This window comes from Zingiber officinale, chromosome 3A, assembly GCF_018446385.1.
Source record: "Zingiber officinale cultivar Zhangliang chromosome 3A, Zo_v1.1, whole genome shotgun sequence".
Lineage (NCBI taxonomy): Eukaryota > Viridiplantae > Streptophyta > Magnoliopsida > Zingiberales > Zingiberaceae > Zingiber > Zingiber officinale.
The window spans coordinates 115470455-115495627 of NC_055990.1; the positions used below are offsets into that span (position 1 = coordinate 115470455).

A 25173-nucleotide genomic window follows, 5' to 3' on the forward strand; every position below is an offset into this window, starting at 1 on the left:
AATAGTGACTGGGGTAGCGAGCCTCCAGCTCTATGAGGATAAAGACCTCGGTCTTACCAGAGCCAAGACCTCGGAATTGGTCTCCTGGATTTGTTTAACGACAACCCCGGAAGTCGGGTACTAGCCTCTTACTTTAATGTACTAGTTATCTCTTTTTAACTAGACTCTAGTCTTTTTCTTTTTACTCAGTTTTCTCATAATCCTTTATTAGAGTTTATTGGAATCCTTTAGATATACCTAACAAGTGTAGGATTACAATTAACTAAGCATGCTATATAAAAACAATACAAGGGAAACAAATCTAGACTCTCTCTAAGCATGTTATAAAACAAAGCAACAGAAAAGCAAATCTGAACTTTCTAAACATGCTGTAAAACAAAGGAAAAGAAAGCACATCTGAACTTACTAATCATGCTCTAGAATAGAGCAAAAGAGAGCTAGTTTGAACTTTTAAAACATGCTGTGATAAGAGCAAAGAAAGCTAATCTAATCTTACTAATCATGCTATAAAATAGAGCAAAAGAAAACTAATTCAAACTTGCTAATCATGCTATAAAATAGAGCAAAAGAAAGCTAATTCAGACTTGCTAATCATGCTATAAAATAGAGCAAAAGAGAGCTAATTTGGACTTTCTACACATGCTGTAAAATAGAGCAAAAGAAAGCTAACTTGGACTTTCTGAACATGCTGTAAAATAGAGCAAGAGATAGCTAACTTGGACTTTCTAAACATGCTGTAAAATAGGGCAAGAGATAGCTAACTTGGACTTTCTAAACATACTGTAAAATAGGGCCAAAGATAGCTTATTTAGAATTCCTAAACATGCTGTGATAAAAGGAAAAGAAAGCTAATCTAACCTTACAAATCATGCTACAAAATAGAGCAAAAAGAAAACTAATTTGATCTTGCTAATCATATTACTAAATTTACATTGTTACTCTAAACTATACATGGTCAAAGTGCCCCTAATTAAATCAGGAAATTGTCCTAACCCTTAGATCAGTGACCAAACATTTGTGGTAAGAATCTGGAACAGAACTGTGTAACTAGACACAATAGTAGCATAAAATCTAAGTACGCAGAACGTTTGATTTGCTACCCAAAATCTGAAAGGTTTCTTTCGGTTTAGTGGCACGGCAGGAAAATAAACGAAAGAGACCTAAGTGCTACATGTTGCTATCCATTGCAGTGTCCACAAAGAACCCACGAACTTGTCATGCTCTTCTTTGTGCTCACTGTCTGCCCACAGAAACACATGGACTGCAATTACCTAACCATCAATTAACGGTAGAAAAATGAAAATAGCAGCAATCATCTAAAACAAAGAAAACCACTTATCTAAGGGTTTCATCTTTATTCATGTAAATAAAATCTACACCACAGCAATCATCCAATCAAGGAAAACTCACGGTAGAAAACTAAAGAAACCAAAAATCTTTACAACGTGCTTGAATTCAAAATGAACAAAGAACACAATTTCTTGACCTTAACATGCTATGCTCATGAAAAGGAAAGGGCAACTTGCTGTGCAGCCCAAATACTAAGTCTAGGGTTCATGCTAGGCCTCGGAAGCAAGGAAAAATCAAAACGGAAAACTCGAAACAACTCCTACCGCAGGTGAGTAGTACTTACCGAGGGTTCTTGGACTTACAACCGAGGAGAGGAAAGGGCTTCTAGGGTTGCTGAGATGCTTGAGTTCCTGACCTCTTCTTGTGCCTATGCGTCCACCTTGCCGAGAGGAACGTGAAAAGATGCAAAGCTCTCGGATTTGACTGTCGCCGGCCGCCGGAGAAACCCTAGCCTTGCTGCAGTTTTTGCCCGAGAAGAGCCGGCGCCGTCACGAGAAGAGAAGAGAAGAGAAGAGATTTTGATAGAAAATTTTTGGTTTTTCTAAAAATAAAAACCTAATACCCTTTCTTATATTCGGGTTTAATCACAACTACACTTTAATACCAATTCTCTCCATATTAGGTTGACAAAGTCCGTGTAGCTCAGCTGGTTTGTGCCGGTTTTGCTTAAAGCCCAGCTCATGGGTTCGAATCCCAGCCGCGCACTTTTATTCCCCTTTTATTCAAAACGCTCTAACTATAGCTTAAATATATTCCACCTCCTATACAATTAACAAAGCTTTCGTAGACCGGTTGGTTGGCTGCGCTTTAACTAAGTCAGGGCTCGTGGATTCGAGACTCGGCTGCCACTATTTTCCTTCCTATTTATTCTTATTCCTAACTACTACTTATATAAATATTGCTCCATATGTAACTAACAAAAACTCGCTGGCTCATCTGGTCGAGCTGTGTCCGGTTGGGTCGTGTCTGACCCGAGGTCACGGGTTCGGGTTCGAGACCTAGCTTCAACACATTTATTTATTATTTTTTTTAAACTTCTTCCTCTTGGTAAAAATACCAAATGAACTCCAAAAATTACATAAAAATACTCTAAAATTTTTTAAAAATCTCTAGAATATTTTAAAAGCATTTCCAAATATTTTTATGGACATTTGGAACTCGAAATAAGGAAAATTAGGTCGTTACATCATGAGTTCGGTTGTTAGTTCTTCATCTTCATCATCTGAGTCGGGTTCTTCTTCTAACTCTGGTTTAGTTCTTCGTCGTGATCTCAGTTCGCGCGTTCGACTGGTACCTGCAACCAAAGCAACCTCCTTCTCGGTTGGCTGTGCATTAGTCTGCTCATGTAATTCAAACTCACAGAATAATTCATCTAACTTTATTGAAGATAAATCCTTGGAGACTTTGTAGGCATCTATCATTGATGCCCACAATGTGCTCCTCGGAAACGAGTTTAGTGCGTACCTTTTGACGTCCCGATTCTCTATCTTTTGCCCGATTCCGTGGAGAGAATTGAGGATGTCTTGAATTCTTGGGTGTAGTTGGCTTGCCGTCTCATTTTCCTGCATTTTCATATTATATAATTTATTAAGTAAAAGATCTCTTTTACTTACCTTGGTATTGGAGGTCCCTTCGTGAAGCTCGATCAGCTTCTCCCATAGCTCCTTGGCGTTTGAGAATGGACCTACGCGGTTTAGTTCCTCCTTTGTTAGTCCGCACTAGAGGGTACACGTTGCTCTGGCATTTGCCTCCACCTTCTTGATTAATGCAGGTTCCCAATCCTCGCAGGGTGTAGGATTTCCGTCTTTATCCATTGGCAGATCCAAACCAGTCTTGACAATCATCCACATCCCGAACTGGATCTTCAGGAAGTTCTCCATTCTACCCTTCCAATAACCAAAGTCCTTTCCGGTGAAGAGAGGGGGGCGGACAGTGCTATAACCCTCTTGTTGGGCCATTTTAGGTCAACTATGAAGAAAAATAAACGACAAGAAAAATTCCAGGACTTTGTCCTGGATTAGTAGTGTGGGAAGTATTTAAAAGAAAACGATCTCGAGTGGTGTTGCACCAACTTCGAGCAAAAACCGATTCGAGAAAAGAATTAGAATATAGCTATAAAGCTAAATTCTAATTGACTCCGAAAATCTGAAAATTACCATGAAAAAATTGTTTTGAATGGTAGTTGCACCAATTCAAAACGACTCCGCTCTGATACCAATTGTTGGATCGAGATGCGCTAGAGGGGGGATGAATAGCGCTCGTGGCTATTTCGTTCGATTCGTAAAACTATCGGAGTTAAAACACGCAGCGGAATAAAGAAACAAACACAGAGACACAGGGGAATTTACTTCGTTCGGAGCCTAAATCTACTCCTACTCGAAGACCCGCGATCCTTGATCGCTTTCCGTGGGCAACAACTATAAGCTCGAATAGAATTACAAGTGAAGTACAATAATCAATAAGAAATAATTAAATTATACCGATGACAATATGAATAACTGAATATTCGGAGCTCCAGGTTGTCGGGGGGTCGTCGCAGCACTTCAGGATCGTGTCGTTAGCAGCTAGTCGCAGAAGGATTACTTGGAGTGAGTTGTCTTGAGCTGCTAGTTGAAACCCTCATTTATACTGTGTTCAAGGCGCCTTCAAACCCTCTCAAGGTGCCTCCAGCCCGCCGAGTCGCACGCGTGGATCAGCACAGACCTGGTCGAACTCTATCTGGTTCAAGGCGCCTTCAGCCTCTCCAAGGCGCTTTCAACCTTCGGTCCAAGGCGCCTTGAGCTTCATTCAAGGCGCCTTCAGTCTGCTGCGCTGGCTTTTCCTGGCTCACACCCGAGGCGCCTCCAAGCTCCATGGAGACGCCTCAGATACTGTTCATCCGAGGCTATTCTTTGCACTTTGGTCACTGCAAGATACATTAATCCCAAATATACCCTGCAACACAAAGTTAGCACGTAAAACATAATAGATATGATAATGACAGTCTTCGGACTGTCCGGGTTTGACTTCGGGTTTCCAACCGAAAATCCTAGGTCGATCCGAGACCTACTGTTCCCTCTATGGGGAACACGTCCTCACCTACTCCACTCAGGAGATTTACTTGATGCCAGTGCGATCCTCCAGATCGACTGGACTTTTACTCGGTGCTCGATGCTCGATGCTTCCGGACTTTCTGCTGGACTTCCACTTCCCGGCTGGTCCAGTCTTTTACCTGGTTCGCGACACCAGGACTTTCCACCTAGGGTTACCCCCTAGGACTTTTGCCTGAAGCACTCGACCCACCAAGACTTTCCGCATAGGGTTACCACCCCCTATGACCTAGGGTTACCACCCCTAGGGTTTTCACCTGCCTAACCACAGTTAAGACTTTCCTGAAATACTTAGTCAAGTACGTTAGATCACAACACACCTTAACTTTGAATCCTTTGCTATTATCAAAACTCAGGTTCGATCGTCGGATGCTTCCCGCACCAACAAACTTATGGTGTGGTAGGACGCAAGGAAGAAGATGAAGGCACAAGATGCAAAAGGCCAAAAGAAACGGACAGATGGACGGGGCACCACTTTCTATTAACTTAATATACGTTGGCGGCGGCACAGTAGAAATGTCGCATCGATTCATCAAACCACTAGATGATGAGATCTATTCTCCACCATCAGATCGAATCATCATGATCATGAACTAATTTTTGTCATTAACAAGTAGTAAATCTAGGTTATGATGTGGTGTATCAATTCCTAAAGAAGTTTAAATGTCGCTATCAGATAGGGAGACTAAGTACATGCCAATGCACTCCCATCGTCTGATAAAGGGTGACATCAATGCACTTCGCTGTATTTATTGTGGTAACATACTCACGTAACCTGAAGCAGGTAAGTCACCTCATCCTTTAATGCCACATCCCAAGACACTAATCATCAGAACGATATGTTATCTCGCGTATCACATTTATTAAATGAAAGGATTTATTCTTCCCAAGTACCAATATTCAGATGTTTACTCTGGTTAAGATAACTATTTCATCTCAACACTCCAAGAAAATAACCTTTGAGAGCAAATGATAACCCATCCTAATCTAGTCAATCGAACTATACCTCTTTCAATTTTACTTGAAGGGAAGGCTTGTGATACAGTGGTTTCCTTCAGCCCTTACGTGTCATGGAGATCAAGAATCCTGTTGATCTAGTAGTCAAAGTCACAACAAGTCAAATTTGACCCAAGGGAGGGCTAACTCTATTCAGGTGGGACTCAGATCTAATTGAACTTGCTCAGTACCATCATCTCCCCCATCCAATCCTCACGAATCTCATCTTAGTCTCAGACTCCCCCTCATTCTCAAAGTCCGTCTCTATTTCAAACTCCGTCTCAGTCTCAGACTCTTCTCAGTTTTAGATTTTATCTCAGTTTTGGACTCCACCTCAACAACAGACATCACCCCAAGGAGGATTAACTCCGTTCAAGTGAGACAGACTCTATCTCTATCTCAGTCTCCATTTCAATTTTAAACTACATCTTTATCTCGGATTCTATCTCTGTCTCAGACTCTGTTTTAATCTCGGACCTCATCTTAGTCTCAAACTTCATCTTAGTCTTGGGCTTCATCTCAGTCTCAGTCTTGGACCCCATCTCAGTATCAAATTCTATCTTAGTCTCAGACTCGATCTCTGTCTTGAACTCTATCTCAGTCTCAGACTCTATATTGTCTCAAACTCTGTCTCAATCTTGGACTCCACTTCGGCAGTAGATGTCACCCTAGTCTTCCCTATCATCCCTGATGATATCTTCGTCTCAGCTCTAGTCATTGGCATTCTCCTCCAAAGGTGAATTCCAACATCGTCTCCCTCAAGGCCACTTTGTATTGATATCATCTCTATCCTTAAAACAAGTTTATGCCCTACATGGGCTTGATGGCGGTAACTACAAATATTCCAAGACACTTGGCATCTTGAGAATGGCGAGATAGTTATGAGGTTATCAAATTTGATTTCCTAGATACTCCTCTTTCTAACTTGTGTCACTAGGTGAATGGAAAGACAACAATGGCTATTGGATCTGGTCCCTTCTTCAGCTCTGCGATGATAATATTCCAACTAATGTGGAGATCTCTTTAGAAAACCATATAAGCACCCATGGAGGTAAAGAAATTAAAAGAGGTATGATTCTTCACTAATTCCACTAGGTTTTATCTTCCTCCTATTTCATTTTTCCAAACATCACCTCAAGTAGACCTTAAATTGAACGTCGGAATGGTCTCGGGATCCATCCCACGACCAGTCTAATCCTCCATTTAAGTGTGTCCTAGGTTCTTTAATTTCACCCCTTTTATCAATGATCATCAGAACACGCGCATATCAACTAATTTATTAATGGATGGCTTGACCATGCACAATATTGTAACTGGAACAATCACTATTAACATCATATATAAAATCCTTGTTCATTCCTTCTTTCTACTAGCTGTTCTATATTATCTTTCACACTCCTGTGGGTTTATAAGCATCCACCGTATTTCACAAGTTTGGTATTACATCCCACAAATATATCTATTTATATATTTAATTTACATATGAATTATATTTAAAACAAGTTTATGCCCTACATGGGCTTGATGGTGGTAACTACAAATATTCCAAGACACCTGGTATATCTTGAGAATGGCGAGGTAGCTATGAGGTTGTCAAATCTGATTTCCTAGATACTCCTCTTAGTAACATGTGTTGCTAGGTGAATGGGAAGACAACAACGGCTATCGGATCTTGTCTCTTCTTCAGCCCCTGCGATGATAATATTCCAACTAATGTGTAGATACTCTTTAGAGAACCATATTATCGCCCATGGAGGTAAAGAAATTAAAAGATGTCTGATTCTTCACAATTCCACTAGGTTTTATCTTCCTCCTACTTCATTTTTCCAAACATCATCTCAAGTAGACCTTAAATTGAAGGTCGGAGGGATCCATACCATGATCAATTTAATCCTCCATTTGAGTGTGTCCCAAATTCTTTCACCCCTTTTATCAATGATCATCGGAACACGCACACATCAACTAATTTATTAACGAATGACTTGACCATGCACAATATTTTAACCAGAACAATCACTATTAACGTCATATATAAAATCCTTGTTCATTCCTACTTTCTACTAGCTAGCTGTTCTATATTATCTTTCACACTCCAGTGGGTTTATAAACATCCACCGTATTTCACAAGTTTGGTATTACATCCCACAAATATATATATATATATATATATATATATATATATATATATATATATATATATATATATATATATATATATATATATATATATATTTAATTTACATATGAATTATATTTACTTTTATTAGGACACAATCACATGCTAAAGAGGCCTTGGTAGTTGCATCCCATGAAGCCATTATTGCAATTTAATTACTTCATTATTTTGGTTAGATGTATTAATTAAGTGGCGCTAAAAAAAATTGAATTTTTATTGTTTATTTATTTATGGAATTCTACGAAGAAGTGGGGACGGGAGTTGGCATATTAAGGCTCGGTGGACGCTCGTGGTCGTTGATGAGGTAGAGGTGCACATCAAGTATATATGGTTGCAAGTTGGTTGGTGAGAAACCAGCTGGGCTTGTTTGTTAAAAATATATAATGAAATAAGATTCAATTAAATAAAAATAATTAAAAATAGACAAATAAATTAAAAATTTTGACTTGATAAAAGTATTTGCTATTATCAAAGAAATAATCTAATCACCACTATGCTCAATTTGTTATCATTTGATAAATAAAATAAATACATTTGATAAATTTTAGAGTGTCATACGTATTTAGTTGCAAACCATGGCTTGTTTGTATCATGATGTCATCTTCTCTACCCTTTTGGTTTTAGACCAACATCTGAAGGATCCAATGCATAAATCAGCAATGACAAACCTTGTTTGCCAAATTACAGTTACAGAACAAAAATGGAAGAACAACTCATTGAAGTCTTCTTCAGTACTTAGAATTAGAGAATCAATTCAACCTTGTCTTTTCCATTACATGGTTTGCTTTTTTATTTTCCTTGGTATTTTGAGCTTATAGAACTATCCTGAAGAACCCAAATTTATGCAGTTAACCAAAGAATAGCCATGTCGTTGTATCTTCAGTTTAGATGCATGCTAATTATCATGCACTTAATTGAATTATTGTTTAAGATAAAATCTTTAAGTGCGCTTGTATCTTCTCATAGATAATCAAAGCTTACAAATAATAAATTTTTTTTAGAACAGATACAAAAATGTACAAGATATTTTAGTTGGCGGTGATATATGAAGAGGAAGGATTGCACATCTTCCTACGATACTTCATTCATTTTGGTCATGTTTAATTTGACTTGATTAAAGTGGACTAGTCATTATTCCAAATGCTTGTAGCTGTTCGTGATTTACCTCTTCCGTGTTGGTCCTGGGATGAGTTGACAGGGGCGCTAGGGGCGAGTGTATTCGCTTTTGCCATAATAATGGATAATGAAGATGTGTCAATCAAGGCCTATAGATACAATAATAAATTAGAACGAATGAAGCTTTTAGGGGTTCGACTGAAACTATGGATGATAAAATTGGGCATGGCCGTGTGACCTTATACGTGGTTTAGTCCATTGAAACACAATTAATAGAAATAAATTTTGTGACATGTTACAATTTAAGTTAGCAAGCTAAATTAATTTTAACAACCTTTTGTATCCACAATTGTAATTTCTAAAATGTTTAGTTACTTTTATCATAAAAATTTAGTTTATTAAAAAATATATAATAAATTTTATATTAACACAAATGACAAAACTCCATTTGTGACATTAAAACACCATTTGAATCGTCATCACTAGCCAAAACTTTTTTCTTATCTTTGATCTATATCTTATACCCTTGTGTGTGCTAGTTGACCGTGATCTCGGCCTTATACCGATAATACTATTGATATTTTTCTTTTTTTAAAAAGTGGCATAGGCTAAAAATTAGAGAGTAATATTCGTTGATTTTAAAATTCGAAATAAATGATATAAAAGTTAGACTTTGAGAAAATTAAAGATATATTTTAAATTGGAAATCAATTCATTGAATTCTTGAATTTTTATCATTAGCTTGAAATTTTTATCCTTAAGAATTGGTCCAAGCTTTCTTTTATACTCATCCATTTAACTCTTACAATGTTTATCTAGTAATTACGCCCCTATATATAGGTATCACTTGCTTCTTATTTTCTTCACTAATTGTAGTGTTTCTATATCTCTTCCACAATGAACCTTAAAGGGTCCTTCGCATTTTTCTTTTTATTTATTTTACTTCTCGTAGTCCAATGTGCATATGGTTATAAAATAAACAATGCGAAACTAGTTTCAAAAGTGCACAAGTTAAGTCGTGATGTCTTCCCTCATGGATTTGTATTTGGCACTGCTTCATCTGCTTATCAAGTTGAGGGAGAGGCACACAAGGGTGGTCGAGGACCTAGCATTTGGGACGCATTTGTAAAAATTCCAGGTAACATACTAAACTTTAAATTTTATAGTTTTACTTATTTCTTTCTAGAATGAAAGTTGTACAATAGAGTAAATTTAATTTGAATTTGATTTGTTTGTTGTGGTGTAGGTTTCATTCCAAATAACGCAACGGGTGATGTAACAGACGATGAGTATCATCATTATAAGGTCAAATTCATATTTTTGTGTTATCGTTGACAATTTAATAATTTTAAATTTAATAAAAGAGGAAAAATTTAATTTTTATGAAGAATCAAATATTAAATTTTATTTTTAAAATCATTACTCCTTTGGTTCAAGATTTCTTTTTGTAATTTAAAAAGATCTTATTTAATATAATTTTATGTTTGATAATTAAGTTCAAACAAACAAATTTTTGATATTCTCATTGTTGATATTTGGAGACAATTAAAATGAAAATAAATTGGATTTTAGCTTTTTCTTAAATATGTTAAAATTTGAGTTTTGTCTTCTAGGAAGATATTGACATCATGAAGGAGCACAATTTTGATGCTTATAGATTCTCGATCTCTTGGAGTAGAATTTTCCCAAGTAATTGAAGCTATCATTCTTTTTCATAATATTATATACATCATCATCTTACCGTTTTAAATTACTAAGAATTTGTTATTTATCTTGTAGATGGAACTGGAACCATTAATTGGGAAGGTGTTGATTATTATGATAGGTTAATTGATAATTTAATACTCAAAGGTAATTTATTTTTATTTGCTAAACAAATAAGTTTGACATGTTTTCATATTTTCTAATCTTTCTATCTTCACATTAGGTATTATTCCATATGTCAATCTCTATCACTACGATCTTCCATTGGCACTCCAAAATGAGTACTTGGGTTGGTTGAGTCCGAAGATAGTGTAAGTAGTAAAATAGAATAATTACTTATATTGTTTAAATTAATTATGCTTATTGTATATTTAAGAATTTCTAATCTAACTCATTAAAAGATGTCATAAATATTTGATTTAGTTTATAATCATTTTGTTTAGGGATGCATTTTCGGATTATGCTGACTTTTGCTTTAAGAGATACGGTGATAGAGTGAAAAATTGGTTCACATTTAATGAGCCAAGAGTGGTGGCAGCTCTAGGTTATGATACTGGTTCTCATGCCCCTGGAAGAGCTACTGGTAGCAAATTTGGAGGAAACTCATCTACGGAGCCTTATATTGTGGCTCATAATCTCATCTTATCTCATGCTGCAGCAGTTAATAGATATCGTGAGAAGTACCAAGTAATATCTCTTTAACAAAATTTATATATTGATAGTAAATTCATTCTTAGCTAATTCATAAAATCTCTTGTTATCAAATATAACAAACTCATTTGAAAATTGTAAGTTTACAAATATACATAATACTAAAACCATTTTTTTTTCTTATTCAGAAAGAGCAACAAGGAAAAATTGGAATTCTTCTGGATTTTGTTTGGTACGAGCCTCACACTTACTCTGACAATGATAAAGCTGCTGCTCAAAGAGCTAATGATTTTCATGTGGGATGGTAAGTAATTGTGCATCTTTGGTTTCAACATCTAACTATGGTTATCCTTTTCAATGTAACCTAATTTTGTTTACTTTTCTTAGGTTCATTCACCCTCTAACATATGGATACTATCCTCAATCTATTCAAGATATTGTTAAAGAAAGATTGCCAAAATTTACTAATGATGAAGTGGAGCTAGTCAGAGGTTCATATGACTATTTGGGAATTAATCAATACACAACCTATTATGTTAAGGATAATAGTACAATGAATCCTAAACCTATTAGTTATCAAGATGATTGGCTCGTTGAATTTAAATGTAAGATATATACAATATTTTTTTTGATAATGTTAAATTAAATAAAATGATATGCTAATAATATTGTTCTACTAATAATTTCAGATGATCGAAATGGGGTACCAATTGGACCAAGGGTAAGAGATAACCTTCTTATAACTTTTTTGATTATATTATAGATTTTTGCTTTTAAAAACCAAATGTAGGCCTATAATTAATCAAATTTAATTGTTTATATGTCATTAGGCTCATTCTGATTGGCTCTACATAGTTCCGTGGGGATTGTATAAGGCAGTGACATATGTTAAGGAAAACTATGGCAATCCAATTATCTTTCTATCTGAAAATGGTGAATATTTAGTACTTTTTTAATCTATCTTCTATTTAAGAAATTACATTTATTCTCTAACCACATAATTAATTGATTGTAATTATAGGCATGGATCAACCCGGCAATGTCACGCTTCCAAAAGGCTTACAAGATACTCAAAGGAGACATTTTTATCATAACTACATTATTGAACTAAAGAGAGCTATCGATGATGGTGCTTCAGTGATTGGGTACTTTGTATGGTCTCTTCTTGATAACTTTGAATGGAGACTAGGATACACATCAAGATTTGGTATTGTCTATGTTGACTTTAAGAATAATAAGCGCTTCCCGAAGGAATCAGCTCGTTGGTTTAAGAAGATTCTTCAGCGGAGTTAATAATTTTTTTTCTTTTATAAATTTTTATAGCCATAGGTTTTTCTTATCTTTGCTACTTTTATCATGAAATAATCACTCTTTGTTCTTTGAGGCACTATAAATAAATAAAATTATATTTCAATATGAATGTGTTTCATTTTGGTACTTTTATTTGTGTCTCATTCATTTTGTATTTTCAATATACGACAAGCCTAATTAGTCTTCAAAAAGATTTGTATGTCAACTGATCAATTATATAAGTTCGTGATTAATATTAAAGCTAAAATGAATACGAAAAAATTATATATATATCTTACTATTTTATTAAAAATAATTCCAAGTTTTATTAGTAATTCCATAAGCGAAACAATCAATTCTCTAGAGTTCGAGACTCAGCTACAGCGCATTATTATGAATTTTTTTCACCATTAATTTTTTTTGGTGGTTTTATATAAAAAAAATATACTTCTCTTTAGTCCTATATCTTAGAATTGACAACACTATGATCAAAGAATCTTCTATAAATATTTTAAGCTAAACAAGTATAATATTTGTACATACATTTAAAGTTTTAAACAAGTATAATATTTTTTCCTGATAATTTTAAAAGAAGAGTTTAATAGTCAGCCACTAAAAATTGATTTAGAACCTGAGTTAATTTTAAAATTAAATTAATAATAAAAATAAATGTTTAATCATAAGATATAAATTCAAGGTTTTTTTATTGTCAAACTTTTTGCAGCTAAGTTTAACAATAAGCAAAACATTTCTCAGTTGCATTCAATTGGAATTGAGTGAATAACTCAAAAAAATTTAACTTTATCTTACTTGTCTCTGAAGTAACTTTAACTAACTAACACTAGTGTTATGGAAAACATCGATAATAATTAGTTAGTTATATTAACAATTGACAGAAATAAAGAAACCATTGCAATTACTATACACACAGTGGAGGAGCTTCACTAGAAAAAATTTATAGAAGAGAGAGAAGGGGAGAAAAAAGAAGTTGAAACCAATACTAATCCCATGGTTGCAACTGAAGTGTGAGTTCTGAAAGAGAGCAGTTGAGTTGCATATTGTAGTTGTTTTCATCTTGAGAACCCTTACTTTTATAAATAGAACTATCGAGAATTTCAAAATCTGGGCCTTGCATTATCAATTCTAGTATCGTTGTGGCTCTGGTGGATGACTGTAAGTTACTAACATGATCTCAAAGTTATCTCAATTTAGAAGTGTAAGCATTTAAAAATTATATTTGGATGGAGTCACTATTTTGTTTAAGTTACAATTCACTTATAAAAATTTTAAGTGAATTTGGATGAAAATGGGTATTGTTCAAGATGGTTCCAATCACTCATCAAAAATTTATACGATTTAGTCAATTTAAAGTCATTTAATAAATTTTTCTACGTTTTGATTTAAAGGTGTAGCCTTTAAGTGAGAAATATCTAATCATTTTTTATTATGATTTCACAACAAGTGAATGAAAGTAACCATGGAATCATGTTACGCAACCACAAGTACATGGTTTCGTCGTCAGTAATAAAAAGATATCGATCCCACAGGGACTGGTTATAAGCATAAGAGATGTCTCTGTTAGAGTGTATACTAAAAGTCTAGCATTTTGTAACATTTTATTTTTAAATAAAGAATCAAATTGGTCAAATGTCTACATTTATATGCTAAATGTATTTATTCAATTAATTTATATTGTAGATAACATGGTGTGTAGTGTCACACACAGAAAATCATGTTATCAATTTCTTATAAATTATAAACAGTAGCTCACGACTAAGATGGAAAGGAATAAACCTGTAACGCCCAAAAATTCTCAAATAAATTTTAGAAATATTCTATGATTTTCTGGAATTTTAGAATATTTTTATGGAATTTTTAGAGTAGCGGGAATAGCAAAATTAAATAAAAACGTAAAATAGCCTAAGCGATAATTGAACCCGCGACCTATTAGACCCTACAACTTATAGCATGACTTTAGTAACCAGGAGGCCCCTGCAAAGGTGTGCTGAAAGAAGATCAGAGAAATTATATTCATGTTTTAGTTGGGTTGTATAAATCACTTAATATGAATAGGGAATTTAAGTGAAGTTTTAATTATTTTAGATCGGCAACTTTTCCTCACCCTCACCCTTAATCGTCGCCCCCTCCCTTTTCTTCACCCTCTCGGCACACCAAGCCCCCAAGGGACCTAGGGTTCCATCCCTAGGGTCGTAGGAGTACCTTCCGGTGGCAACTCTAGTACGAGGACGCTCATCTCCGCGAGAAGAACATGTAGACATAAGGAGATCGTCGTGGAGATCTTCTTCTTCAAAAACCTAGCGATCAGAATTGTAAGAAACTTAGCGCAGGAAGTAAGTAACCCCTCACCTGCTGTATAAGTAGTTAATCGTATGTTTCTATGTCTTAGTTCAGCCATATGCAGATTTTTTTTTAGCACGTAGGGTGTATTTGACCCTCCTCGTAAGTTTAGGGTTTATCCGAGCATCTCTAGATGGGCCAGACATGTCTCCCTCTCTATTTTTGGGGTTTTAGACGTTGTCGGGTGCCTAGAGGTGGTCCCCTAATAGAGAGGAGAGATAGAGCACACCAAGTGTTCGATAAAATGACTAGTACAATTAAATGCTATAGTAGCCATTTTAATAGCTCAGTTAAATGTCATAGAAGCATTTTAAATAGCATGCTTAGTCTTGATTCAATTTATATGAGACTACGGTCCAATGGGTGGGCTCCCACAGTCGCCTCTAGGTTCAGATAACCTAGTAAGAGTAAGATAAGATAAATCAGCTTATGAATCAGTATTTTACTTTTATCAGTGACATTGTGCTGGACTCTTAGTTGTCCTTGGGTTGGGCTCCCATAGTCGTCCCTAGGTTTAGATAACCTAGTAAACCCTATTAGACTCGGGACTAGCTACCTCGGGTCTAGTTAGGGATGCGCGCATAGCAAGTACAGTTGTCGGGCCCATCAGCAGCATGATTATTATTTTTATCTATTATGAAAAATAATTTCAAAAACTTCACAATTCAGTTATGTGAATATAATTCAGATTTAGCATTAGCCTAGTATTAGCTTAGCTTAGTTTATGTATCAGTTCAGTTTTTTTTTCTTATTGATACAATAAGATAGTTCTCTGATCAGCATTTGTTTGCCATGACTCATATATCAGTATGCCATGTTTTAACATTTTCAGTGTAACTATTAGCATGCATTTCCAATAGCATCTTTTAAAAGTTTGATTTCATCGAATACATGTTTTGTGAGGTAGATGGTTCTTACTAAGCTCCCAAGCTTATAGTTTCCTTTTCCTTATACTGCAGATAAAAGTAAAGGGAAGATGGATTAGCGGAGGCTGGAGGGCAATGTGTCAAGATGTGTGTGAGAAGGAACTTGGAATAAAGACTCTCGGGGACTAGCAAGTTTAAGAATTAGACTTCTTATATTCTTATCATTCCGCACCTTTAGAATGTTTAAATGTCAAGGATTGTGAAAATATGCACTATGCTATGCCTAGACTTCTAATTATCTTGATGTTAGTTAATAAACTATGAATAGTGAAAGTATGCCTAGTAGTTTAGTAATGCTTTTAAGTTGATACATTGGCATTGGATAGGGATTAGTGGGTGAATGCAGCAGAAATTAGAGCTCCAATCGATCAGTCGATCGATTGGAGGGTCCTCAATCGATCAGCAGATCGATTGGGGAGTGATTTCTCGCGTATAGAGAGCTGATGAATCGATCAGCTAATCGATTGGCCATGAATCGATCAGCCGATCGATCGGAAAGTAATTTCCGCGAACAGAGAGCTGCTGAATCGATCATCGGATCGATTGGCCCAGGCTGGATCGATCAGCCGATCGATTCAGAATTGACCTCCGGCACAGGAGCACGTTGAATCGATCAATGGATCGATCGAAATGACTTCAATCGATTGAGTCCCAATTTCAATCGATTGGAAAGTCTGAATTCGGCTGGAAACATCTGATTTCGGCTCCTTGACCATATGGGATGTTGGGACACTGTTAGCTGCATGATTAGTTGTGTAAATGCTTAGTTTATGGTGTTCTATTGTATGATATAGCATGTAAAGGTTAGGTTCCATCCTTTAGCATATGTACAACAATGAAAATGTATTTTGATCATAAATTCCAGATTCTATAACAATTAGCAGAAGATTTAAATTAGTTCAGCTTTCCACACATTATACTTCAGTGAAAGCATAAAATAGTTTAGCAACCATAACCCCCGGCCTTACAGTTTAGTCAGTAGAAGGCGGGGCGTTACAGAGTGGTATCAGAGCAAGTTTCATACTTCCTCCACACACACATCAGCATTGAACCTGTAGCTTCCAAGTAAGAATACCTCAACTTATTTATGTTTCTTGCTTTCATGTTTATAGATAACTAAAGCATGATTATATATGATAACATCTAACATGATAGTAGTAGTTATGTGAATATGATTGTAGTAGTTATATATGTCCTCTATTTCTCTAGGAAATGGTACGAGGACGCCCAGCTAGAAAGGCACTAGCTACTGAGCCCCAGCATGAGGCGGACAGCTTAGTGCCTCCCCAAGACCTTATAGAGGTAATGACTCAGTTATAGAAGCAACTAGCTGAACAACAACAAGAGATAGCCACCTTAAGGGCTAATCAACAGAACACCCCCACTGCCACCCCGGAACCTAATATGGCAACCCCAGTAGTTACAGAGGTTCCACCAGCCCAACCTACAGCACCAGTAGCCCCAGCAGCAGAGGCAAGAAGAGAAGCTTATCTGATCCAGTGGCAGAAAATCAAGCCAGAGAACTTCTCAGGCACCAGTGAACCATGGGATGCCCAAGCCTGGTTCAAAACACTGGAGAGTACGATGGAGCTTCTGGACTGGCCAGAACATGAAAAGGTGAAATGTGCCTCTTTCTGCCTGGCAGGAGACACACGTATGTGGTGGGAGAGGGTTAAAGCGAAGTGCCCAGTTAACCAGATGACATGGGTCAACTTCGAAAGAGAATTCTATGAGGAGTTCTTTCACATGCAGGTCATAAACCGCCACTACGACGAGTTCACTGAATTTCATCAGGGCAACCTTTCAGTTGAGGAGGCCGTGAAGAAATTCAACAGGCTGGCTCGTTTGTGCCCCAAACTAGTCAGCACCGAAGGAGAATGAGTCCGGCTGATACTCAAAATGCTAAGGCCGGAAATAGCACTGAACATGGCTAGCGGCGTCCATAGGCCGCAAACCACTGAAGAACTGGTAAGTAGTGCTCTGATCACCGAGCATTATCAGAACAACATCAAACAACAGAAGCAAGCCTTCTCAGAGTCCAAAGGCCAAGGAGGCTCAAGTACTCAGAAACACCAGGGCCACAACTCTAACTAGAAAGGGAACTCTAGTAACAAACGTAAACCAGGGAGTTACCCAAAAGGAGGACCAGATAGTAAACAGCCTAGCTATCCCAAGTGTTCTACTTGTGGGAAATTCCACCCAGGAGTTTGTCGCATGGGCACACGAGGATGCTTCGAATGTGGCTAGGAAGGGCATATGGCTAAACAATGCCCGAACAAGACCAGCCTTCCCCCACCATAGCCGGTTCAGTACGGAGGCAAACTAGCACAGTTACACCAGATGCAGGATGCTTTAGATGGCCCATGCATCAGCCAGGGCAGACTAGAAGCCCCCTCAGCCACGACGAATGCGAGAATCTACTCACTAACCAGAGAGGACGTAGTGAATGCTTCGACAGTTGTTACAGGTCAGATCAGTATTTTACAGCAAAGTGCAATTGTCTTATTCGATACTAGGGCAACCCATTCTTATATATCCAGGATATTTGCCGAAAAGTTAGCAATATCTCCAGATGTACTTAGTGGTCAGTTTTTGACAACACTACCTTCCGGAGAAATCATGGCATCCACGCACTGGCTCCGAGCAGTGCCAGTCATTATAACGGACAGAGAACTCTTTGGTGATCTGATCGTGCTAGATATGACTGACTATGATGCCATCTTGGGAATGGATTTCTTGATCAAGTACGGTGACTCCATAGAGTGTCGTAAACAGAAAGTTGTATTCCAACCTGAAGCAGGAGTGCAGTTTGGGTACATCAGAGAACCAAAGAGAAAGGCCAAGAAGTTTCTCTCAACTCTGAAAGCACAGAAACTGCTGGATTTAGGATGTACGAGATTCCTAGCACATGTAGTCAGTACCAGTCAGGACAAGGACCAAAAGCTAGAGGAGGTCTGAATTGTATGTGACTACCCAGCAGTCTTCCCTGAAGAGTTACCGGGCCTAGCACCAGACAGAGAGATTGAGTTTGAGATAGAACTCGTCCCCGGTACAAATCCTATCTCCAAAGCACCCTACTGCATGGCTCCAGCGGAATTGAAGGAACTTCAGGAGCAACTACAGGAGCTGCTCGACAAGGGCTTCATACGCTCTAGTCACTGACCATGGGGAGCGCCTGTGTTGTTTGTGAAGAAGAAGGACGGGAGCATGCGCCTGTGTATAGACTACCGGGCACTAAACCAAGTCACGATTAAGAACAAGTATCCTCTTCCTAGGATAGATGACCTGTTTGATCAGCTAAAGGGAGCAACAGTGTTCTCTAAAATAGACCTCAGATCGGGATATCACCAGGTGAGAGTTAAAGAAGGTGATATACCCAAGACAGCTTTCAAGACCAGATACGGATATTATGAGTTTGTAGTCATGCCCTTTGGCGTGACAAATGCTCCAACTACTTTCATGAACCTCATGAACAGAGTATTCAAAGAATACTTAGATAAGTTTGTTATCGAGTTCATCGACGAAATTCTTATCTATTCCGGAACTCAGGAAGAACACGCAGGACACCTGAAGATAGTTCTGCAGACCCTTCAGCAGAACCAGCTGTACGCCAAGTTCACGAAATGTGAATTCTGGCTCGATCAGGTATCCTTCCTGGGTCATATCATCTCCAAGAATGGTATCATGGTAGACCCCAATAAGATAGAGGCTGTGAGTAACTGGAAAAGACCTAAGAACGCCAGTGAAATCAGAAGCTTTCTAGGACTAGCAGGCTACTACAGAAAATTTGTAGAGGATTTCTCCAGGATAGCCTCCCCACTGATAGCTCTCACCAGGAAGAACAGAAAATTTTAGTGGATAGAGGACTGTGAGAATAGCTTCATCGAGATAAAAAGAAGATTGACCAGTGCTCCCATTCTGACTCTGCCAGAAAACACAGACAGCTTTAATATTTACAGTGATTCCTCTAAATTGGGACTAGGAGCAGTACTGATGTAAAATGACAGGGTGATCGCCTATGCCTCCAGACAACTCAAGGACTATGAGAGGAACTACCCTACTCATGACCTTGAGCTTGCAGCAGTTGTCTTCGCCCTCAAAATTTGGAGACATTACTTGTATGGAGCTCAATGCAGAGTGTATACAAACCATCAGAGTCTGAAGTACTTCTTCACTCAGAAGGATCTGAATATGCGATAGCGCAGATGGCTCGAGCTGGTCAAAGACTATGACATAGACATCCTCTACCACCCAGGAAAAGCCAATAAGGTGGCAGACGCACTTAGCAGGAAGTCCAGTGCCACCTTACTATCCCTAGCAGCCATGTCACCACCCCTTCAAAAGGAAATTACAGATTTTGGTCTCAAACTTATAGTTGGACAGCTCTCTACTATGACATTGGCATCTACCCTGCTTGGTGACATCCAGACAGCTTAGGGTCAGGACCCTGAAATTCAAAAAATCAAGCAAGGGTTAGCAGAATCAGAAAGTGGAGAGTTCAGAGTATCTGATAGTGGGGTATTGTATTTTGGTGACAGACTATGTGTTCTGAATCAGGAGGAACTACGGAGGAAGATCCTAGACGAGGCTTACAAGACTCCTTATGCGATGCATCCTGGTTCCACCAAGATGTACCAAGACCTAAAGAGATGTTTTTGGTGGTCTGGGATAAAAAGAGACATCGCTAGATATATCAGTACCTGTCAGAGGGTCAAGACAGAACACCAGAGACCAGGAGGAGTTCTGCAATCCATTCAGATTCCAAAATGGAAGTGGGAGGATATTTCCATGGATTTCATAGTGGGACTATCCAGAACCACGAATGGTTTTGATGTCATATGGGTAATAGTCGACAGATTGACTAAATCAGCCCACTTCTTAGCTATCAGGATATCTTACTCCATGGAGCAGTTAGCTCAGTTGTATCTCAAGGAGATTGTCAGACTGCATAGAGTTCCACGGACCATCATTTTAGACAGAGACAGTAGATTCACGTCACACTTCTGGGAGTGTGTACAGTCAGCATTGGGCACCAGGTTAAAGTTTAGCACAACTTTCCATTCTCAAATAGATGGTCAGACGGAGGGAGTCAATCAAGTACTCGAAGATATGCTCTGAGCGTGTGCCCTAGACTTCAAGGGAAGTTGGTGCAAATATCTGTGTTTAGCAGAATTTACATACAATAATAGCTATCAGGCCACTATCGGCATGACACCCTACGAGGCTTTCTACGGGCAAAGGTGTAGATCTCCAATCTGCTGGTATGAAAGTGGTGAACAGAAAGAACTAGAACTTCAGACAAATCTAGTAGCAGATACCACAGCAGCTATACAGCAGATCCGCCAGAGGATAGAGACAGCTCAGAGCTGCCAGAAAAGCTATGCTGATACACGACGTCGACCCTTAGAGTTTTCAGTGGGGGATACAGTATTCCTCCAAGTGGCTCCCATGAGGGGAGTAATGCGTTTTGGGAAGAAGGGCAAATTAAGTCCCAGATATGTGGGACCATACCTTATCACCAGAAGAGTTGGCAAGGTAGCATATGAGCTAGAGCTACCCTAGGAGATGTCAACTATCCATAACGTATTTCATGTCTCTATGCTGAAGAAGCATATCCCAGATGCCACCCAGGTGATTGAGCCCCAGTCGGTACCAGTCTACGAGGACCTCAGCTATGACAGTCGGCCTATTCAGATAATAGACCGAGCAGTTAAGAAATTACGAAACAAGGAGGTACCATTAGTAAAAGTCATTTGGAAAATCACACCGCAGAAGAGGCAACTTGGGAGACAGAAGCTAGTGTGAGACAGAAGTACCCAGAGTTATTTAAAGTTCGAGAACGAACTTTTTATAAGGTATGGGGGATTGTAACGCGCGAAAATTCTCAAATAAATTTTAGAAATATTATATGATTTTTTTGGAATTTTAGAATATTTTTATGGAATTTTTGGAGTAGCGGGAATAACAAAATTAAATAAAAATGTAAAATAGTCTAAGCGAGAATTGAACCCGCAACCTATTAGACCCTACAACTTATAGCATGACTATAGTAACCAGGAGGCCACAGCAAGGGTGTGCTGAAAGAAGAGGAGAGAAATTATATTCATGTTTTAGTTGGGTTGTATAAATCACTTAATATGAATAGGGAATTTAAGTGAAGATTTAATTATTTTAGATCGGCAACTTTTCCTCACCCTCACCCTTAATCGCCGCCCCCTCCCTTTTCTTCACCCTCGCGGCACACCAAGACCCCAAGGGACCTAGGGTTCCATCCCTAGGGTCGTAGGAGTACCTTCCGGCGACAACTCTAGTACGAGGACGCTCATCTCCGCGAGAAGAATGCGTAGACATAAGGAGATCATCGAAGAGATCTTCTTCTTCAAAAACCTAGCGATCAGAATTGTAAGAAACTTAGCGCAGGAAGAAAGTAACCCCTCACCTGCAGTATAAGTAGTTAATCGAATGTTTCTATGTCTTAGTTCAGCCATATGCAGATTTTTTTAGCACGTAGGGTGTATTTGACCCTCCTCGTAAGTTTAAGGTTTATCCGAGCATCTCTAGATGGGCCAGACATGTCTCCCTCTCCAATTTTGGAGTTTTAGACGCTGTTGGGTGCCTAGAGGTGGTCCTCTAATAGAGAGGAGAGATAGAGCACACCAAGTGTTCGATAAAATGACTAGTACAGTTAAATGCTATAGTAGGCATTTTAATAGCTCAGTTAAATGCCATAAAAGCATTTTAAATAGCATGCTTAGTCTTGCTTCAGTTTATATGGGACTATGGTCCAATGGGTGGGCTCCCACAGTCGCCTCTAGGTTCAGATAACCTAGCTCTAGGTTCAGATAACCTAGTAAGAGCAAGATAAGATAAATCAGCTTATGAATCAGTATTTTACTTTTATCAGTGGCACTGTGCTGGACTCTTAGTTGCCCTTGGGTTGGGCTCCCATAGTCGTCCCTAGGTTTAGATAACCTAGTAAACCCTACTAGACTCGGGACTAGCTACCTCGGGTCTAGTTAGGGATGCGCGCATAGCAAGTACAGTTGTCGGTCCATCAACAGCGTGATTATTATTTTTATTTATTATGAAAAATAATTTCAAAAACTTCACAATTCAGTTATGTGAATATAATTCAGATTTAGCATTAGCCTAGCATTAGCTTAGCTTAGTTTATGTATCAGTTCAGTTATTTTCTTATTGATACAATAAGATAGTTCTCTGATCAACATTTGTTTGCCATGACTCATATATCAGTATGCCATGTTTTAGCATTTTCAGTGTAACTATCAGCATGCATTTCCAATAGCATCTTTAAAAAGCATGATTTCATCGAATACATATTTTGTGAGGTAGATGGTTCTTACTAAGCTCCCAAGCTTATAGTTTCCTTTTCCTTATACTGCAGATAAAGGTAAAGGGAAGATGGATTAGCGGAGGCTGGAGAGCAATGTGTCAAGATGTGTGTGAGAAGGAACTTGGAATAAAGACTCTCGGGGACTAGCAAGTTTAAGAATTAGACTTCTTATATTCTTATCATTCCACACCTTTAGAATGTTTAAATGTCATGGATTGTGAAAATATGCACTATGCTATGCCTAGACTTCTAATTATCTTGATGTTAGTTAATAAACTATGAATAGTGAAAGTAATGGCATGCCTAGTAGTTTAGTAATGCTTTTAAGTTGATACATTGGCATTGGATAGGGATTAGTGGGTGAATGCAACAAAAATTAGAGCTCCAATCAATCAGTCGATCGATTGGAGGGTCCTCAATCGATCAACGATCGATTGGGGAGTGATTTCCCATGTATAGAGAGCTGATGAATCGATCAGCTAATTGATTGGCCATGGATCGATCAGCCGATCGATCGGAAAGTAATTTCCGCGAATAGAGAGCTGCTGAATCGATCATCGGATCGATTGGCCCAGGCTGGATCGATCAGCCGATCGATTCAGAATTGACCTCCGGCACAGGAGCACGTTGAATCGATCAATGGATCGATCGAAATGACTTCAATCGATTGAGTCCCAATTTCAATCGATTGGAAAGTCTGAACTCGGCTGGAAACATCTGATTTCGGCTCCTTGACCATATGGGATGTTGGGACACTGTTAGCGGCATGATTAGTTGTGTAAATGCTTAGTTTATGGTGTTCAATTGTATGATATAGCATGTAAAGGTTAGGTTCCATCCTTTAGCATATGTACAACAATGAAAATGTATTTTGATCATAAATTCCAGATTCTATAACAATTAGCAGAAGATTTAAATTAGTTCAGCTTTCCGCACATTATACTTCAGTGAAAGCACAGAATAGTTTAGCAACCATAACCCCCGACCTTATAGTTTAGTCAGTAGAAGGCGGGGCGTTACAAAACCATTGGAATAGTCGTAGTGTAATTTGATATTATTTTATCTTAACTATAAGATTACCCTAGTACATTCTGAGTATATTGAGCTGGACCATTTAAGGTAAGTTCTCTTTATACTGACTGAATAAAGGAACAAGACCTTTGTTATTATGGAAGTGTGTGCTCTTAATTCTGATATAATAACAAACACATATATCTAGTATTTATTTCTTTGACTTATCAATGGATGAGGTTTAGTTCGTTAAATCAAGAGGCCCGATAAGTTGAGAAATGATATTATTTATAGTGTGTTGTTGATTATAGAAGGAAACTGTGTCCTAGTAATCTAGGTTGATGATGTCCCCAAAAGGAGCTCATAAGGATTGTCATGTAAACCCTGCTGGTGGACTTAGTCCAACATGATAATGAAGTTGAGTGGTACTTCTCTTGGAGCTAGATATTAATTAAGTGAGTTATCTGTAACTCATTTAATTAGTGGATATTTTATATCTTAAACACAGGGAGACTAATACACTCATAATAAAAAGGATCCCAAAATATAATTTGGGATTGGTGCGGTAATTCAATAATAATTCTTTAGTAGTATGAATTATTATTGATGAAATTAAGTTGGGTGTTCAGGGCGAACATGGAAAGCTTAATTTCTTCAGGAGACTAAAACCAATTCCTCCACTCGGTCCCTGTCGTAGCCTCTTATTTATAAAGTGTTATACCCACCTATACCCACCTTCTTACCCAACCATTAGGTGGTTGGCCAAGAAAGCTTGGAGTCCAAGCTTGGACCGGCCAAGCCATAGTTGAGCCAAGTATAGGTGGCCGGCCCTAGCTTGGAGCCAAAGCTTAGTGTCGCCGGCCATGTAAAGAATAAAAGGGATTTTATTTAAAATCTTTCCATATGTTGATTACTATGGTTTTAAAAGAAAGTTTAAAATTTAAATCTTTCCTTTTATAGCTTTCTACAAATGATTAAGTGAAAGGTTTAATATCTTTCCTTATTTGTAGTTAAAAGGAAGATTTTAATTTTTGATAAAACTTTTCTTTTTTGTAACCATCTTGATGATATAAAAGAGAGTTTTAAAATTAAATTTTCCCTATTATAGTTTCTACAAAAGATTAAGAAAAGATTTGATATCTTTCCTTATTT

General features: G+C 37.8%; 1 protein-coding gene across 1 annotated transcript in view; it reads left to right on the forward strand.

Annotated features, from left to right (window-relative positions):
• LOC122050598 (beta-glucosidase 26-like) overlaps positions 1-12375 on the forward strand; it is an 80989-nt gene extending 68614 nt beyond the window's left edge. Inside the window, exons 2-12 of the mRNA XM_042611492.1 lie at positions 9680-9865; positions 9974-10032; positions 10341-10416; positions 10507-10578; positions 10655-10742; positions 10875-11118; positions 11271-11386; positions 11470-11687; positions 11772-11803; positions 11913-12015; positions 12104-12375. Coding sequence (XP_042467426.1) covers positions 9680-9865; positions 9974-10032; positions 10341-10416; positions 10507-10578; positions 10655-10742; positions 10875-11118; positions 11271-11386; positions 11470-11687; positions 11772-11803; positions 11913-12015; positions 12104-12375 — 1466 coding nt within the window. The remainder of the gene's footprint in view (positions 1-9679; positions 9866-9973; positions 10033-10340; positions 10417-10506; positions 10579-10654; positions 10743-10874; positions 11119-11270; positions 11387-11469; positions 11688-11771; positions 11804-11912; positions 12016-12103) is intronic.
• Positions 12376-25173: the final 12798 nt, after the last annotated feature.